The sequence below is a fragment of the Aspergillus piperis genome, assembly GCF_003184755.1.
Source record: "Aspergillus piperis CBS 112811 unplaced genomic scaffold BO85scaffold_4, whole genome shotgun sequence".
In the NCBI taxonomy this organism is placed as follows: domain Eukaryota; kingdom Fungi; phylum Ascomycota; class Eurotiomycetes; order Eurotiales; family Aspergillaceae; genus Aspergillus; species Aspergillus piperis.
Window position 1 is genome coordinate 1,924,586 of NW_020291594.1, and position 17,648 is coordinate 1,942,233.

Genomic DNA, 17,648 nt, shown 5'->3' on the forward strand with positions numbered 1-17,648 from the left:
CCAACCGTTTGTTCTGACAGCAATCCAATACCCTCTAAGCGCAAGCATGATGCAAATACTTGGGACCTTGCTGACCCTGGCATCTCTGGCAGCTCTGGCCATTGCACACGATGGCCCTGATCTCAACCTCTTTGACTATGACCAGCGTGGACCTCTCTTGGGGACTTGGTTCGGTATACCCGGGCAAAATGCAACGTTCGACTACGTCGTAATAGGTGGAGGCACCGCCGGGTTGACTATTGCCAGTCGACTGGTCAAGAGCGGATATCTCAGTGTGGCCGTTGTTGAAGCTGGCGGTTTCTATGAAATTGACAACGGTGACCTTTCTGTAGTCCCAGAATACTCGACCTTCTTTTCCGGACCAGATAGAAGTGATTTCCAGCCTTTGGTCGATTGGAATTTCATGACCCAACCCCAGGAGAGCCTAGGCAATCGCACACTTCATTATCCGCGTGGGAAAACGCTAGGAGGCACTTCAGGAAGGAACTACATGTATTATCATCGCCCTACCATAGGCAGTTTGCATAAATGGGCTGAAGAGCTCGGAGACAAGAGCTTTGAGTTTCCCAGCATGCTCCCCTACTACAAGAAATCAGTGCATTTCACTCCTCCGGATGAAAAGCTTTTCATCAATTCGACGAACATACAAAACCCAGAAGCTTTCAGCTCAACCGGTGGTCCACTAGAAGTCTCGTCTGGTAACTTCGTTGACGGCTTTGGAACTTGGTTTCGCAAAGCACTTATTGCTCTTGGTCTGAAGCAGACTGAATTCAATAGCGGCAATCTTATAGGCTCTGGTTACATGACCCTAACCATCAATCCTATCAATGCTCATCGATCTTCGTCAGAAACCAGCTTCTTGCAATCGACACTCAACAGTGGCCTAGGCCCTGTGGTGTATCATAAGACACTTGCGCAGAAGATATTGTTTGATAATCATAGAGTCGCGACTGGCGTCCAGGTTGAAACGGCTGGGACCTTTGGCATCCCGCCAGTTAACTTCACCCTAAGTGCTCAGAAGGAGGTTATACTGTCGGCAGGAGCCATTCAGTCCCCTCACTTACTGATGGTGTCAGGAATTGGTCCACACGACCAACTTTTCCGGTTCAACATCAGCTGCATCAGCCATCTACCAGGCGTGGGCCAAAACTTACAAGATCATCCCACAGCCGGAACGACGCACCGAGTGGATGTTCCGACTGTAGCATCGTTAGCTGACGATGATACTCTAGTGGAGTCGAATGTCAAGCAATACATTGTGAATGCCACCGGTCCACTGTCCATCCCTGGGCCAGGGTATTTTGGATGGGAGAAACTACCCAAGCCCTACCGCTGGCGCCTCTCGAATGAATCTATTCAAGCACTCTCGACCCTGCCAGATGACTGGCCAGAGACCGTGTATACCCCCCTTGGTTATCCACAGCCCAAAAATGCGAGCGCCGGTCAAATATATGCCACCATTAGCTTCGTCAACGTTGCACCTTTCTCCCGCGGTAACATATCGCTAGCGGGCCCAAACATGACAACTCCGCCCATAATTAACCCTCAATGGTTAGCGAACACCACGGACATGGAGATAATGGTGGGAGCTTTCAACCGGAGTCGCCAGATTTGGGCGAAACTGGCCGACCTAGGCGTCGCTGATCCGGTAGAGTTCACACCGGGAAACAACGTGACGACATATGACCAGATACTTGACTTCATCCGCAGATCGTTGACAACTATCTCACATGGATCCTCAACTTGCAAGATGGGAAGGAAAGATGACCCAATGGCAGTCGTGGATAGCTCCGCACGGGTGTATGGGGTTCAGAAACTGAGGGTTGTCGATGCGAGCAGTTTTCCGTTCCTACCTCCAGGGGCTCCTCAGTCAACAGTTTATGCTTTTGCGGAGAAGATCGCCGAGGAAATTCTGTACGGGTTGTGACCGGAAATGCATCGAAGGTGACGACTAGAGCAGATGCGTGGCTGTCTAATATATCATCCTTAGGATAGACGCTATATCAATAACAGCCTTTCATTGTTAGTCCTATAAGACGAAGTTTGAGCCGTCGCTCACCCGCCTTTGCCTTACATGTGAAATGGGCGTGTGGGCTAATGAAATCAGTGGGTATAGCTTGCTTGGATGTTTCTTCCTATTAGATGATCAGTAACAACGGCTGCTAAAGGTAAACCCGATTTGCTAACTTCGAGGACACGGAAATACAAGGAGCAACTAAACATTCGAAACCCAATTATACAATAAAATACAATTGCACTCCTCAATGTGCATAACAGAAAAGTCCTATCTGTACATGGTATACCGCTCTACGCGGTTCCAACCAATGGATTTAACACAGCATAAAATCCATACCCATCTAAACGTGGGCCTCTAAAAAGGCTCGGCCCACGTCTTGCTCAAATTTTGCGAAATCCTCAAGTCCCTTCCCTCAAATCCGAGATCTACTCCTTAAGTTCAACATTGGCCGCAGAATCAGCACTCTGCACCACAACCGCACCCTCCTGCAACAACTCCTCCGCCGTCTTAACCTTAACATCCATGACCCGCAGAATGGTATAACGATGCTTGCTCGTCACCTTCTGCACATGACGGCGTCTCCGCTTCGTCTTCTCCGTGATGCGCAAAGGCTCCGACTCGAAACCCATCACCCGGACCCGGCACTCAAACAACCGCTCATCAAGGTACTTCTCGCCGCCCTTGAGCGAGAACTCACGAGAACCGAGCACCGACGCCCGGTTAAACCGAAGGATATCGCCCGATTTCACCTTGGGCATGAGGAAAGGCAGACGCAGCTGATCACCCTCGGTAAGCAGGTAGGGTCTGTCGTGGAGGTGGGCGGTAATGTAGTGCGGCTTTTGCGAGGTGAGGTAGGGCAGCATGTCGAGGAGGGATTGAGACACTTTCAATGGAGCGTCGAAGGTCGGGGCCACGGGCTGTTTGTTGAGAGGCACATCGGCGCGGGTTTCGGGAATGGTGTTCTGGGGCGTCAGGAAGTGAGGTTGTTCGATGGGAATGGAAGTTTGGGCCCGGGGAGTGGCACTGAGGGGAGCGGAGGGGTGTGATGATGTTGTTGTAGAGTAAGATGTGGTGGTGGCTTGGTGAAGGCAGGCACGGAAGGTGGTGTTGCTGGCGCCGGCGAGGATGGAGGATCGGGCGGCGGTGTGCTCGATGGGTAGGGCAAGTGCCCGTGCCAGTGTGGTTCGAGAGAACATGGTTGTGTGTAGTAGAGACTAGGGGAGAGAGGGAATTGAGGCGATTGTTGACCTTGACCGTGCCGTGCCTGGACTCCGAAGCATCTCGCAGGATGAAATTCCGGACGGAGAGAGATAAAGTGCTCCACGTGACTTATCGGAGTGCCAAGACCCAGTCCCGTTGCCGCCGCATCGAACTTTTTTGTCTTGTCAAGACACTTCGGGCTCCGCCGTTGTTTGATATCAACTTGTTTTTGACTCGCTTTCTCGCGGTTGATTCATCATGGTATGATTGAGATGTTCCTTGAATTGTATAGTATCTGGTTTTGCTAACTGATTGTTCCGTGTGCAGCCTCAGAACGAGTTCGTCTCACTTCCCCCACCCACTCCCCCAAAGCTGGGCCCCGACCCGAGCTGTTTTTCCACCGCCGGGGAATCCTTATATCGAAGCAACGAACAAAGCATACTGATGAGGGAAATAGGTATATCGAACGCTGGCAGAAGCAGCACGGTAAGCGGCTCGATCACGATGAGCGTGTCCGCAAGCGCCAGGCTCGTGAATCGCACAAGCAGTCCAAGGATGCGCAGAACCTGCGCGGTCTGAGGGCCAAGCTGTACCAGCAGCAGCGCCATAAGGAGAAGATCCAGATGCGCAAGCGCATCAAGGAGCAGGAAGAGAAGAACGTCAAGTCTTCCGCTCCCGATGAGCCGTCCAAGACTCCTCTGCCCCAGTATCTGCTTGATCGGTCGCAGGCCACCAACGCCAAGGCCCTGTCCAGCGCCATCAAGGACAAGCGGAATGAGAAGGCTGCTAAGTTCGCTGTGCCTCTGCCTAAGGTCAAGGGTATCAGTGAGGAGGAGATGTTCAAGGTCGTCAACACCGGAAAGAAGACCCACAAGAAGTCCTGGAAGCGCATGATCACCAAGCCTACTTTCGTCGGTAGTGACTTCACCAGACGCCCTGTCAAGTACGAACGGTTCATTCGTCCTATGGGTCTGCGTTACAAGAAGGCCAACGTTACGCAGTATGTTTATCCCCTTTCCCTTCATTCTGTTTGTTATGGGAGTCGATCAACTGACGTAATGGCTTTTTTTCCCTTTCCAGCCCCGAACTGGGTGTCACCGTCCAGCTTCCCATCCTCTCCGTCAAGAAGAACCCCCAGAACCCTCTGTATACCCAACTGGGTGTCTTGACCAAGGGTACTATCGTTGAAGTGAACGTTTCCGAACTGGGTCTCGTCACCACCAGCGGCAAGGTCGTCTGGGGTAAATGGGCGCAGATCACCAACAACCCTGACATGGACGGCACTGTCAAGTGAGTTTCCTCCTTAAAATTCTGCCCTATATCTATGACACTAATACTATATCACTGCAGCGCTGTTCTCCTTGTCTAAACACCTCTTCTCATCCATGATTATGAATCCCGCTCTATTCCTTCATATCATCATACCATATCCCTCCCTATCTCAAAATATGCCCTGGTTGCGTTGGTTTGTGTTCGTCTTCACATAGACTATATCAGTGGGTGTGGCGTTAGCGGCGCGCAAAGTATCCGTCTTGTTTCCCAATTTTCATATTCATTTGCCGAAAAGGATCCCTATTTGTCTACTTTCTGATGTGACTTGAAATTGCTCGCTGAGGCGAGTGAGCGTACCAATTAAGTATCCCAATAAATGAAGCTTGATTTGGTCTGAGTGGTAAACATGTCCCCATACTAGAAGTAACTAGCAACTACGTAGGATCTATTTTGAGACGACCATCTACAGCAAGTCCGGAATTGCGCAAAGTGATATATGTAAATTAGTATATTCCAATTATACTCTTAGACCAAACTCCAAATACCCATGCTGTTTCTGAGAATCCCACAGCTTCCAATGCAATCAATAAACAACACGTAATCGGTCAATGACTCAATCAATCAATAAATCACCCAGGCTGAAGCGCGACTCAAGACAAAAAAAAGACAACACCATGTTTCCAGCGGGTGTGTTCCATAAACCAAAATAATTGTGGTAGAAGAGGAAAAGGATGTATAGATTCAAGTTGGGACAAGAAGTGAAGAAACAGGTATGTGTCGTACGGAACAAAAGAAAAAGGCGAGGATATAACGGTGGTGACTCGGGAACGCCGGGTTCGTCGGAGGGGTATGGTATCAGGACGTGGAAGGGGGACAGGAACATAGGAAAGGTTGGTTGATTCAGTCGACAGTGTAGGTTGGTGATGATTATCTAGCTGCCTTCTTCTAGTGCAGCTTTGATCTTGGCGAAGAATCCAGCGGGCCAAGCGGCTAGTTCTTCGTCCTTGGGGATACCGCGGACGCGGCAGTGATTGACCACGTTCACGAGGATCCGGTTCAGCATGTCCTGTGTGACTGGGACGGCGCCCTCGAGCTGCGCGTCTGGGTAGAGGAATGGGTCGCGCTGGCCGAGAAGCTCTTCCACGGTTGGACGCAAGGTTTGATCGCGCTGGAGACAGCGCTTCAGCGTTCGGACTAGTCCAGGAGGTACGGGGACGCCTCCTACGCCGAATGCTGGGAAGTCGATCTTCACGTGGGGATTGGGGATGGCAAGGATGCGTTCATAGTATTTGGCGATTTTGGCAAACGGAGGCTGGCCGTACACCATCTTATAGAGAATGCATCCCAGACTCCATACGTCACTCGGTTTTCCGAGCTTCATCATCTTCCCCACACTTGCTGGTAGGCCAAGTGAGGCATTGGAGTCGACCAAGGCTTCCGGTGACATGTAGTTCGGGGTTCCTACTTGCTGTTCACGATGCACGTTCACAGTGTTATCTTGAATGGCGTTCGCGATGCCGAAATCGATTAGCTTCAGTCGGCCCTGAACCAGGAGGAAGTTCGCCGGTTTCAGATCAGAGTGGACAATGTTGTGATCGTGGACAGCTTGAACGCACTCAAGCATCTCCTTCCAGTAGTATCGGGTAAAGTTGATGTCGAATCTGGCGTCCTCCGCGTTCAGGCGGTAGGTAAGGATCTTCTCTAGATCTGACTCTCCTATTTCCATCAAAACACTCAAAGTATGCTTGTCTGAGTTCAACTCCCAATCGAATAAACGAACAACACGATCAAGATTCTCCAACTTCTTAAGCAAGTCAATTTCACCCTTGTATCCAGCCAAGGTAGTCGGATCGACATCCTCCAAATTCACCCTTTTCAAAGCAAAGATCTTATAGTTCTCAGCCATGACGCGGTAGACTCTCGAACTTCCACCACGACCGATGCAGTCCAGCCGGGTGAAGGGCTTGTGGTTGACGGAAACTTGACTGCGCTTTTTCCGTGATTGTGATGCCGTGGCAGCTCCTCCTGTCGCGGTAGCGGTCTCAAGAACGGACATCTTAGGAGGAGGAGGGGCCGGTCTGTGAGGTGTGTTATTACTTCTTGTTGCAAGGATCTTTCTAGGGGAGTTCCCGTTCCCTGCAGGTGTCTCCCCATGCTCTTTCTTCTCGTCACCATACACCACAGCAAGCTTCTCAGGCTTGTCCAGCAAGTTGAAACCCTGAGGCTTAGTACGCTTGAATGTCGGTGGAGGCTCATTCTCCTGGTCTCTAGAAGAAGGCAATGTTGGCGGAAGAGGGACTTTGAATACAGGCTGTTCTTGGGAACTAGAGGGTTTGGAGGACATCTCCGAAGAAGACCCGGGTGTCGACTTCGAGTGCGATCCATAGGATTTCGGTGAGGATGATCTAGAAAAGGGTCCATCTGCACGATCATAGGATCGGTGCTCATCGGTTCTGAGTGGTGGGCTTGGATCGGCCCATGATACCTTGGGTGACGAAGATTTCGCTGTGTTCTTATAGTGGTAGTCGGCGTTATCGATATTCGCGTCGAGTTCTCGGTCTTCATTGTTCTCTTCACTCTGCCGTCGTAATACACCGCGTCTTGCGGGGCCGTTCAGGAACGTTCCAGTGAGACGTCCAACTCGCTTGACGCGCAATGAGCTCGCCATGCCGATATCCTCCGGGTTTCGCGTTCGTAATACCGATGAAGGACCGGTACGAGGAGCGTAGTCATCCTCATACCTATACTTCCTTTCATCTTCTGAACGTTCCGCACTTCCGTGGTCGTCGACATAGCTCCTTTCAGCGGAGCGTCTCTGAGAGGGGGATACGGATGCGGGTGAGCGTGTATGGCTACGCGATGCATTGATTCGCACGCTGCGGGGCCTAGGAGCGGGCGTAATGAAATCATTCGAATTGGTTCTTGCATCCTGGTCGGCACTTTCGCTGTTGGAGAGGAGTGATCCCTCCCTTCTCGATCTGCCGCCACTGCCGCTTAATGATGGTGCAAGGCGAACCACGCGAGGCGCAGGACTTCCCGTCGAGTGGTCTTGAGGCGGCGTCGCTCGGGATCGTCTTTCCTGGCTGGAACCAGCAGAGGATCCCATGCGCTCGCCGCGAAGGCGCGGGGACACATCGAGTCCATCTTCGTCAAGCAGCGCCTTGACGGAAGCGCTGAATTTCGGTTCCGGAACTTCGTCGTCAGAACTGTCTCCCGGCGAGTATTGTCTAGCCACGGAGGAATTGGTTCGAAAGGCGGATGAGTTCTGGAACTCTGGGGAGGTCCGCCTGGACCCGGAGCGGGAGAGCGCGGCGCGGGACATCTCACGGGTACGAGGATTGATTGTCGAAGTAAGCCGGTAGGTGTGCTGTCGAGGATGAAGGGGGGCGACGGCTTCATGCAAGAGCTCGGAGAGACCGCATTGACGTGTCAGCTCGGAGAACCAGCCCAGTTGGCCCCAATGGTACCTGCTGCAAAGGGTTAGTAGTCGACGTTTGGCGTGTTGTGATTAATCTAGAGTAAATCGAAACATCCAACTTCGAATTGCCGGTGGCTGGGCGCGGGTCACGTGACTGGGTTGTTGTTCTGGTTGCCCCGGGCAATCAACTTCCCTCCATCAACAATGATCATTAGACTCCCCACTCGATGATGTCGAGTTAACTGTCTAGGTAGTACTTGGTCCAAAGTAGTACAAACCCCTCCTTGCTTGCACTGACAATGTCCACTTCTCTTGGGAAATTATTTCGCTTGTATCCTGGCTGACTCTGCATCTCACTGCAGGCAACCGTGCTCTCGCTTCGACGCGACGTTGACCCCCGGGGATTTTTAGCGCAAATCAACTACTACGGTTAATGCTTCTGCTCCAATGGTAGCCCTTTATCTCCGTGCACTGATGTGCCATGGTACTTTCTGAATACAAGTAGTTGGCGTAAGCATTGGCTTTTATTAATTATTAATTATTTAATCAATCTTATTCTACTTTATTTTACTACTATCTGGTACTATAGTTGTCTAGTCTACTATTGTTGCAGTGGTGCTCGGATAGAGCAAAGATATATATACATAGTATTATATATCCGAATGGAACATCATCTGTCAACTCACCTTTCGGGAAGTGTAGCAATATCATCATAGGAACGACTGAACTACCGCTAACCATCTGAAGCGTGTACTAATGAGTTATCAGTACTTAGTACTACTACTAGTTTAACCAGCGATACTAAGCACACTACACCAATACAATTGAAGCCAATTACCGGTATCGTGGTAGTAGTAGACATCTGGCAGCAGTACTACTAGCAGTAGTGTACATAATCAAACCGCAACGCGACTGTAAACGAAATACAACACACAGACTAACTAGGATCGATGGCTATACAGTAGATATACTTAACCTCCAGTGAGTTCCTCTAGCGGAAATGACGAGATAGGATGGGATAGCATGACCTGGTACAACACATGGAATGGGCTTGACTTTATGGCTGATGCTCATATCTACCGTGAATTCTGTACAGCAGACAACGAATGAATTGACTATAGAGAGGCCCCGGTACTTTTTGCTGGTAATTGCCTCCCATCTTTTCAACAGTGGACTACTCCAGCTATCACACTTCACATGAACTAGGATTTCTAGTAGCTAGCTGCCTCATTCGTAAGCTCTGTGGCTAGAGGGCTTGATGTAGCTTTGCTGAAATGGGGCGTTTTTGTGAACAGGGAAAACCTTTCTAGTCCCCTGTTCCATACTCCGAGGGGAATTATGAGCAGCAAATTGGTACGTCGAAGGCATGAATCAATTGCCATTAGATGTGACAATTGCTGTTAGTGCTAGTATCTGCTGCGTTGACTTCTTGATAACACACATCTGCTAACCAGTACGGTTTATGATTTCCCATCGACTTGTAAGTGCCCTGATGAGCGTGAAAACTGATAATGCGAAAAGTTGCTCAAAGATGGGGTCCGACCCCCCAGTCCAGTCTCTGAGCCACAAATAGTTTGTATCTGTATCATGGGAGATTTTTCTTACCGATACAATTGCGTTTGGATGGGCATGCTAAACTGTAAGCCATGACTCGTAAGTTCAGTGGCGTAATCCCAGTCTCAAACATTACAGATTGATGAACTGGCGGAGAATAGGAGGAGTTCTATGATATGGATCAACTCTGCAAAAATAGAACGTGGAATAAGCTCGCTGGGGCAAAGATCCCAGTTACAGGGGAACTAGTCCAACCTTGAAACATGGAGCATGAACGATATTCCCGACTGTCAAAAGTGCTTTTGGCCTCAGGTTTGACGTGACCTGCCACAAGCACCTGACATCACCTGATGGTCTGCAGCTTCCTAAAGAGGCATGCGCGGCCGAGTGTGTCTCCCGTCAGTATTATCGTCATCGTCGTCGTCGTCTTCTGTTTTTTCCTTGTCGTCGTACTTACTCCCTAGGGAGACCGAGGGTTTCAGGAGAAGAGTTCTTCCATGGATGTGGCCGAAGTTCGCCCCTTCCCCCTGCAGTGACTGATCGGATTGCCTCCGTTACCTTCCCCTCAGAGTGACTTGGCAGCTGCTCCCCGGTCAATGCTCCGGAGGCAGCATATTCCAATTGCTATTCGCTCATTTTTAGGTGCAGGGTGTACCTGGCTATTTGCGGCGGTCAATCAATATTAATCAAATCAGGTAATCTTCCGAGTTTAGTCGACTCAAAACCCGGTCAACTTTAACTGGAAGTCCTAACTGGGTCAGTTTTTAGAGTTTCCACAGGAACGAACAAAGATCGAACCCATCTGCAAGTGATGAAACCACGAAGCCATCATGCAGATGCCACTGTTCCAGAGTCAAACAAACCTGTGCCCACAACTACCCACTGTCCATTGCCTTGATTTCCATCGTCTAGAGGGGAAGCCGTCGGCCCAGGACTGACCTTACTACTTACTAGTGTTCGGTTAAAGCGGGCAGCCGGCAGCTCAGGCCATTGAGAATTTGGGGAGAAAGAGGGGGGTGGAGCCTCAGGAACCAAAGGTACGAGGCCTTCGGGTCAGGAACGCCTGTTCGGGCAACGATTGCCCTCCGAAGGCCTTCTTTGCCATTACCTTTGCCAGTGTCGACTAGCCAGGGCTTAATATTGGTATTGGAGAGCAGTCTAGACTGCTGCATGATAAAATCAACCGACATCTTAGGGCGGACTGTGTTGTGCAGCTTGTCGTTTGCTTGGATGTTCCCTTGGCTTCTCTACCTCTTAGGCTGAGGGCGCTTTACCGCAAGTATCCTTGCCTGCCGCGCTAAGGCAGTACCTACTGCATCCGCAGCTTCCTGTCCCTGACTAAAAAGCGATGCTAATGCACTAATTTAGCGTGCAAAGGCTGCATCCACCAGGCCACATTTGGTTGTGCACAGCACAGAATGGAGGTGCTCCTGTTCCTCTGCTTATTGTTGTCCCCTGCACACTTCAGTCCACAAGTAGTCTCCCGGAACTGTTTTAGGTTAGTGAACCCCAGCTGGCTTGTTTGAAGTGAGAGTTTTTCTGCCTCCTTGGGGGAAATTAATTTTCTATATTTGGAGAGGGTAGAGCATGACACTGTCCAGCACTCTCACGGATTTTTCAATCAATGTTTTGATTATACTACCAGTCCCTCAAGACTGTAGTGCGCAGATAAGATCTGTGCTCCTTTCAATTATTGATTGCACTATCTACTTCGTATTGTGGAATGGATTTCTTGTCCGGGGGAGAGTGGGTGGCCCCCCCGTCTCTATTAGTATTCAGAGTTCACTTGTCTCTCGCATTTGTCATTGCTTTTTCCTTTGTCTTTGAGGCCTAACGTTCCGGAACTGGATTTATGCACCGCCCCGGAAATTAGTTGATCAGTCAACAACGCACATATGTCACAAAAATCTTAACGCCTTTTTTTGTTGCTTTTCCTAGTTTTTCTTCTTTTGCCTTCCCCTCCTCTGCCCACCACACTTGTCTTTTCTCCCTCCTAACCACACCTGGATAGCGTCGGTTAGGCTCCGTACTCCGTATTTGACTATTTTTTCTCTTAGTTGTTTTATCACATTCTGAATAGGGATCTAAGCAACTCTAAAGTTTCATCTTGACTTCATCCGTGGAAGAAGGTGGAACCGGGCTCACAATTCAGGGACAAAACACCGGCCGTGTTGATCGCCCATGGGTCGGCCTCGACGGCTGGCCGGCACACTGGGATTATCCTCTTGTTTACCTGATGAGGGTCTGCGCAGTCCGACTGTCATTGGCCCGCCATCCGATCACCACAGCCAACATCCCCCCCTCAACTCGCTCTTCTGGTTGGCATTCCGTCGCTGACCACCCCACGGGTGACCCGACGATGATGTTGATGATAATGATGTTGCTCGTACCGTACTGCCGATGCCCATTGTACTGTACCTTCCCGCAGCAGTGGTGCCCACCCACACGCTCACACCGAGGCATCAATGGGTTTTTTGCTTGCTTTTTTCTCCCGTCGTGGATGCTAGCATTAGTGTCTTCATGTCGGAAGCATGGTTGATTGATACTAGTGTACTTGCTCACTTACTCCCTGACAACGGAGCCTCTCACCAGTGCTGAATTGAGAGCCCCAATTGGTGGCGGGCCTGGTCAGTGGCTCACAGCCTAGGCTCTTCCCCCTGCTTACAGCGCCTTTGCTTGACAAAATATTACTACTATGGACGGAAAAGGTCAGAGGTGACCCGCAAAAAGCTCGGAACTAATACCTTCTCAGTCCAGGATACCCCGTTCCCCGAAATAGTATTCTCGTTCTGCTTAGTTTGTTTCGGATGAGCCCACCTACAACGGTAGTCCGCTCTGGTTTGCTTCCTAGTTTCCACTGGCACCCGGCGCATCCACTTGGCTAGCTTGGCCTCGAAGATCCGGGTCCCTCGATCACAGAGGACCCAACATGCTCTCAGCCGGGTGTGCAGCTCCATTCGTGGGTTCCAGACTTGGGGGAGGGCTCCATTGCCCGATCCCGCTGGCACGGGAGGAAATCCCTCTCAGGGGTATATATACCTCCAGGATGATCACCTCGTTCCATGAACATCAAGCCCTTCGTCAGTCACTTTGTTTTGTCTTGTGTTTTTGGGTTCTGTCTTTCCTTACCCGACCCTCATTTTCACCAGTCTGTCGTTAACCAATTAGGCTGCCTCGAGCCAGCCGTTCTTCCATTTTCATACTCTTTTGGATTCTTTTGACAGGTTCATTTCAGACACTCGCTGACGTCCTACCCACTCTTTATTATACATTCTTTGCCCTTTCGGCACAATGCGTTCCGACAAGCTTCTCGTGCTCGCCGGTCTGGCGAGCTATGCTCTCGCTCTCCCCACGAAGGACTTGGACCCCCGTACCTTTGGCCTCGTCGCCGAGATTCTCACTGACCTTGGTGAGGATCTGACCGGTTTCATCGAGGCCCTCCTTGGCGGCGGTGTCAAGAGCTCCGCAAGCCTCCTCACTGGTATCAGCGCTCAGGCAGCTGCTGTCCTCGAAGGTGGTGCTCTGGGTTGCACTGCCGGCAAGATCGATGCCTCCGCTCGTGCGGAGCTGGCCGCGTGGATCCGTGCTCATGCCAGCTTCGATGCCTCCCTCAAGTCGTCTCTGTTGGCCTGGTGTGAGGGCGAGGATTCTGCCACCTTGTCCGTCGATGTCCGTGCTGGTCTCGCTCTATTCATCCCCACCTGCGCCGAGGTCGCTGCCAAGGGCGACATCTACGTGACTGTCGATGGTATCTTCTCTGTTTCCGACCTTGAGGCCGCTGTTGTCCTCAGCTCTTCTTTCCAGTCTACTCTGTCTACTTTCATCTCCGGATCCGTTGGTGTTGAATTGGATGCCGACATCAAGGCTGGTCTTTCCCTCTGTGCTGGTGGTGGTGTCGTCGCCGACCTTGCTTCGGATATCGAGGCCGCCCTGAAGGTCTGGCTTAACGGCTCCGCGTGCTCTCTGAGCGCCTCCCTCAAGGCTGCTGTCCTTGCTTGGTTGGAGGGCAAGGCTAGCGTGTCTGGTGTTGTTACCATTGGCACTGTGCCCACTGCTGGTCTCACCACTGTCTCCGTCGGTGCCGCCATCAACGCCCTTGTCGAAACCTCCGGTGCCCTCACCGCTAGCGCCCAGGCCTACCTCTCTGCCTTCCTCAAGTCCTCCCTCGCCACCGACATTGAGGCCGATGTTAAGGTCGTTCTGGAGGCCTGTATCTCGGGCAAGCTTGCCACTTCCATCAGCGCCGATGCCCGTGCTGCCCTGGCAGTCTGGCTCTCCGGCGATAGCTGCCAGCTGGGCGTCGAGCTGAAGGCCGTTCTCTACTTCTGGCTCTCCTTTGCCCTGAGCGGCGACGTCACCGTTGACTTGTCCACTGACATCATTACCGAACTTGAGACTTTCATTACCGGTACCATCGACACTCTCATCGGTGTCAACATTAGCGGCGTGCTCTCCCTGCTGCTGTCTGGCGAGAGCCTGGCCTCCCTCTCCCTGGAGTCTCGTGCTGAGCTGTCTGCTGTCATCGGTGGCTGCGCGGGTGTTGATATCAGCTCCTCCATTGAGATCATCGTCATTGAATGGCTTACCGGCTGCAGCATCCCCGGCGGTCCTTCTATCGGCTCTGGCTCCGGCTCCGGATCTTCCTCCAAGCTCATCCCCAGCGCCTCGAGCGTTCCCGCCGTCGCTTCGACCCCCGCTGCCAGCGTTCCTGCTGTTCCCACCGTCTCCGTCCCCACTGGCGGTTCCAGCCCCAGCAAGCCTGCTCAGTCCGGTGCCCCCGGATCTCCCAGCGGTGTCAGTCCTTCCGGTATTCCTTCGGTTCCCTCCTCCCCTGCTCAGTCTGGTGCTCCTGGTGCCCCTAGCGGCGGTGTTGTCCCCACTACCTCTGTTCCGGAAGGCGCCAGTGCCGGTGCCTCCACTACTCCCTGCGACACTATCACCGGCGAGACTGTTGTTCCCGTTGCTACTATGACCGAGGGCGGTTCTGCTCCTAGTGCTCCCGCCCAGTCTGGTGCCCCTAGCGGTACCCCCATCGTCGGTGGTGGTGCTGGTGGTTCTACTGGCGGTTCTACTGGCGGCTCTGGCTCTGGCTCTGGCTCTGGCTCTGGTTCCGGCTCCGGCTCTGGCTCTGGCTCTGGTTCCGGCTCCGGCTCTGGCTCTGGCTCTGGCTCTAACTCTGGCTCTGGCTCTGGCTCTGGCTCTGGCTCTAACTCTGGCTCTGGCTCTGGTTCCGGCTCTGGCTCTGGAGGTGCTGCTCCCTCTGGTAGCGTTCCCTCTGTCCCCTCCGGCTCCGTCCCTGCTGTTCCTACCGCTAGCGTCCCCGAGGGCGCCAGCGCCGGTGCTTCCACCACTCCCTGCGACACTATCACCGGTCAGACTGTCGTTCCCGTTGCTACTATGACTGAGGGCGGCTCTGCCCCCAGTGCCCCTGCTCAGTCTGGCGGTGTTGTTCCCTCTGCTCCCGCTCAGTCCGGTGCTCCTGGTGCTCCCTCCGGTGCCCCTGCTCCTAGCGGTGGTGTTGTCCCCTCTGTTCCCGCTCAGTCCGGCGGTGCCCCTGCCCCCAGCGGCGGTGTCGTTCCCTCCGGTGGTGCTAGCGTCCCTGCTGTTCCTACCGCTAGCGTCCCCGAGGGCGCCAGCGCTGGCGCCTCCACCACTCCCTGCGACACCATCACCGGCCAGACTGTCGTCCCTGTCGCTACCATGACTGAGGGTGGCTCTGCCCCCAGCGCCCCTGCTGAGTCTGGTGCCCCTGGTGCTCCCTCCGGTGGCGCCCCTGCTCCTAGCGGTGCTGTTGTTCCCTCTGCTCCCGCTCAGTCCGGCGGTGCCCCTGCCCCCAGCGGCGGTGTCGTTCCCTCCGGTGGTGCTAGCGTCCCTGCTGTTCCTACCGCTAGCGTCCCCGAGGGTGCCAGCGCTGGTGCTTCCACCACCCCCTGCGACACTATCACCGGTCAGACTGTCGTTCCCGTTGCTACCATGACTGAGGGCGGTTCCGCTCCCAGTGCCCCTGCTGAGTCTGGTGCCCCTGGTGCCCCTAGCGGTGTCAGCCCCTCCGAGACCCCTGCCGCTCCTGCTCAGTCTGGCTCTGGCAACGCTCCCAGCGGTGGCTCCCCCGCCCCCAGTGGTGGTGTCGTCCCCTCCGGCGCTGCTAGCGTCCCTGCTGTTCCCACCGCTAGCGTCCCCGAGGGCGCCAGCGCTGGCGCCTCCACCACTCCCTGCGACACCATCACCGGCCAGACTGTCGTCCCTGTCGCTACCGAGACCGTGACTCCTGTCCCCATTGCCACCTCGGCCACTGAGGGTGGTTCCTCTCCTCAGATCACCACCGCTCCTGTCGCTGGTTCCGGCTCCGGCTCTGGCTCCGGCTCCGAGACTCAGGTGGTTACTGTCACCGTCACAGCTACTGTTTCGGCTTGCGACTGGTAAGCTTCCAACAGCAGCCCACAAGTTACGACGATAGCAACGGCATCAATGGTGAATAGTCCTCCTGTATATACCTAATTTTCTAATTCTAATTATTGTGAAGATTGTCTTGAATATCTGCTCGAATTTGTACAAGGCGAGGGGAGCAGGATGTCTATAGCGGCGAAGCAGGTACAAATCTTTACTTTCTGGCTTGACTGTTTTATACTATCCCACCTTTCCCTCCAATGGAGTCCATTCGCTTTGCCGATGCAATGATGTGTTATTTGAATACCTGTACAGTACTTATGATGGAGGATTGTGCGAAAGCCAACCTCGTCCTGAATGTTTATTTCTTCTTTTCTCTTAATCTCGATCCGTATGCCAAACCAACGCATCGCCATCCCAAGATACTCCGTAAATCTTACTACTTTCTTAGCATCTTCATCTGACTAACAACACGTGTGGCCCCCATGTGCCCCAAATCTCCCAAAGCAGTAATGCAAGAGACAATCCTCGTTCTTAGTAAGACAGTTCCCCTGCCCCCCCCGACGATCCCGTCAATCGTGATTAGAGCCAAACAAACCAACGAACGAACACCCCTCTAATTCGAATCCCTGCCTGTTAGTTAAGATAGTTAGTCTGTTTACCTTTTACTCATCAAGGCTTCCAGAATCTAGTCTAGCCAACTCATCCCACTCAGCTGACAGGGTCTGAGGAGCTAAACACGAACCCAAGTCGATCATAATTAGAAGAACACGACACAGCCACGCCACGCAGCTGTCACCGCCATCACCAAGCGGGCTGAGGACGGGATATGATGTACGTCACGACAGCGGCACGGCAGTGGGGTAAGCTGACGAAGACAGATGATGATGATGATGAGTTGGAGCTTATGCGTACGAGAAGTAAGTAGTACGTAGTTACTTGGTTAGCAATGGTGGGAGGAAAAAATGGAGACGGGATGGGAGGTTCATGCTTTGCTTGCTAGACTAGCTAGCTAGCTATCTATCCACTTAGTGGGTTAGTGGGATTGTCTGTGTGAATGGGGTCATTTAATTAAATTCATTATTAATTTGTATGCTTGTTTTCTATCATAGTGATAATGATAATAATATTTGATATATAGGATTGTGGGGTGTGATAGGCGGACGTCATCCATTATATGGCACGAGTATACAGTGGGACGGACGTTATGGAGTACTGTTGTGGGTAATGGTATGGGCTTAAGCTCTTATCGAGATGATCTTATACCTACGTAGTACTTTGTATACACTCAGTGTGTTTTTGGTGATCTGCGGTGCTCTGTGTAGGTGGATTCAGTACTTGAGATAGGGTATAGTAGTCAGGTATTATTTATTGTGAGTTTCTGACTGGATTGTGATTGTTGGGTCGGTATTTACTTGGTGTCTGTGCTGATGATGGTGACAGTTGGAGTATAGGGGGCGGTTGGTATGGATTGTTCGTCTCGAGGTTAAGGGATACGATTACGAGGGGAGGGAGGGGTATTGTTTGGTTTGGATTTTCCTGTCCATGTTCATCATTCGAGAGTGAAGTGTAGACAAGCTCATTGTATTATATGAAGTGGTGTTATAGCTGTCATTCAGCAACTTCCATGTTTCATGGTCAACTGGTGAATCATCCATGCCCTTTGATGTGGATTAGATAGCTTCGAACCTGTAACTACAGTGTAATTCTGTTGTAGCTCTATTAGCTATCTAGTACCTCTATCTCTTAAATTGATCTAGATACCCATTGAGGGCATACTTCATAGGCTGTGTACTACTC

General features: G+C 52.1%; 6 protein-coding genes across 6 annotated transcripts; 3 read left to right on the forward strand and 3 right to left on the reverse strand.

The window, feature by feature from the left end:
- Window positions 1–46: 46 nt before the first annotated feature.
- On the forward strand, window positions 47–1,927 carry BO85DRAFT_509701 (GMC family oxidoreductase; the record flags this gene model as incomplete). Its single annotated transcript, XM_025664507.1, has 1 exon — window positions 47–1,927. One exon carries the CDS (start codon window positions 47–49, stop codon window positions 1,925–1,927), a length of 1,881 nt encoding a protein of 626 aa, XP_025518613.1.
- Window positions 1,928–2,111: 184 nt separating this feature from the next.
- BO85DRAFT_447261 (mitochondrial 54S ribosomal protein bL21m) lies at window positions 2,112–3,286 on the reverse strand. The gene has a single exon (XM_025659682.1). The coding sequence runs from the start codon at window positions 3,211–3,213 to the stop codon at window positions 2,443–2,445; it is 771 nt and encodes a 256-aa protein (XP_025518614.1). The 5' UTR covers window positions 3,214–3,286; the 3' UTR covers window positions 2,112–2,442.
- Window positions 3,287–3,415: 129 nt separating this feature from the next.
- BO85DRAFT_447262 (rRNA-processing protein NSA2) lies at window positions 3,416–4,894 on the forward strand. The gene is made up of 5 exons (XM_025659683.1): window positions 3,416–3,478; window positions 3,545–3,555; window positions 3,675–4,217; window positions 4,298–4,507; window positions 4,568–4,894. The coding sequence occupies exons 1-5, from the start codon at window positions 3,476–3,478 to the stop codon at window positions 4,584–4,586; spliced, it is 786 nt and encodes a 261-aa protein (XP_025518615.1). The 5' UTR covers window positions 3,416–3,475; the 3' UTR covers window positions 4,587–4,894.
- Window positions 4,895–4,969: 75 nt separating this feature from the next.
- BO85DRAFT_447263 (serine/threonine/tyrosine protein kinase MPS1) lies at window positions 4,970–8,058 on the reverse strand. The gene has a single exon (XM_025659684.1). It carries the CDS (start codon window positions 7,809–7,811, stop codon window positions 5,421–5,423), a length of 2,391 nt encoding a protein of 796 aa, XP_025518616.1. The 5' UTR covers window positions 7,812–8,058; the 3' UTR covers window positions 4,970–5,420.
- Window positions 8,059–12,077: 4,019 nt separating this feature from the next.
- Window positions 12,078–12,585, reverse strand: BO85DRAFT_235897 (uncharacterized protein). Its single transcript, XM_025654805.1, has one exon. It carries the CDS (start codon window positions 12,416–12,418, stop codon window positions 12,155–12,157), a length of 264 nt encoding a protein of 87 aa, XP_025518617.1. The 5' UTR covers window positions 12,419–12,585; the 3' UTR covers window positions 12,078–12,154.
- Window positions 12,586–12,752: 167 nt separating this feature from the next.
- BO85DRAFT_359069 (putative cell wall protein) lies at window positions 12,753–14,108 on the forward strand (the record flags this gene model as incomplete). Its single annotated transcript, XM_025655501.1, has 1 exon — window positions 12,753–14,108. A coding segment is annotated over one exon (1,356 nt), but the record flags the coding sequence as incomplete, so codon positions are not given.
- Window positions 14,109–17,648: the final 3,540 nt, after the last annotated feature.

What these genes read in the sequence shown, in the direction of transcription:
- BO85DRAFT_235897 (XM_025654805.1), bottom strand. Translation starts at nt 12,418, where the DNA reads ATGGAGCTGCACACCCGGCTGAGAGCATGTTGGGTCCTCTGTGATCGA.
- BO85DRAFT_447261 (XM_025659682.1), bottom strand. Translation starts at nt 3,213, where the DNA reads ATGTTCTCTCGAACCACACTGGCACGGGCACTTGCCCTACCCATCGAG.
- BO85DRAFT_447263 (XM_025659684.1), bottom strand. Translation starts at nt 7,811, where the DNA reads ATGTCCCGCGCCGCGCTCTCCCGCTCCGGGTCCAGGCGGACCTCCCCA.
- BO85DRAFT_447262 (XM_025659683.1), top strand. An exon ending in AAGAAGGCCAACGTTACGCA is followed by an intron (nt 4,218 to 4,297) that starts GTATGTTTATCC and finishes TTCCCTTTCCAG; the next exon opens with CCCCGAACTGGGTGTCACCG.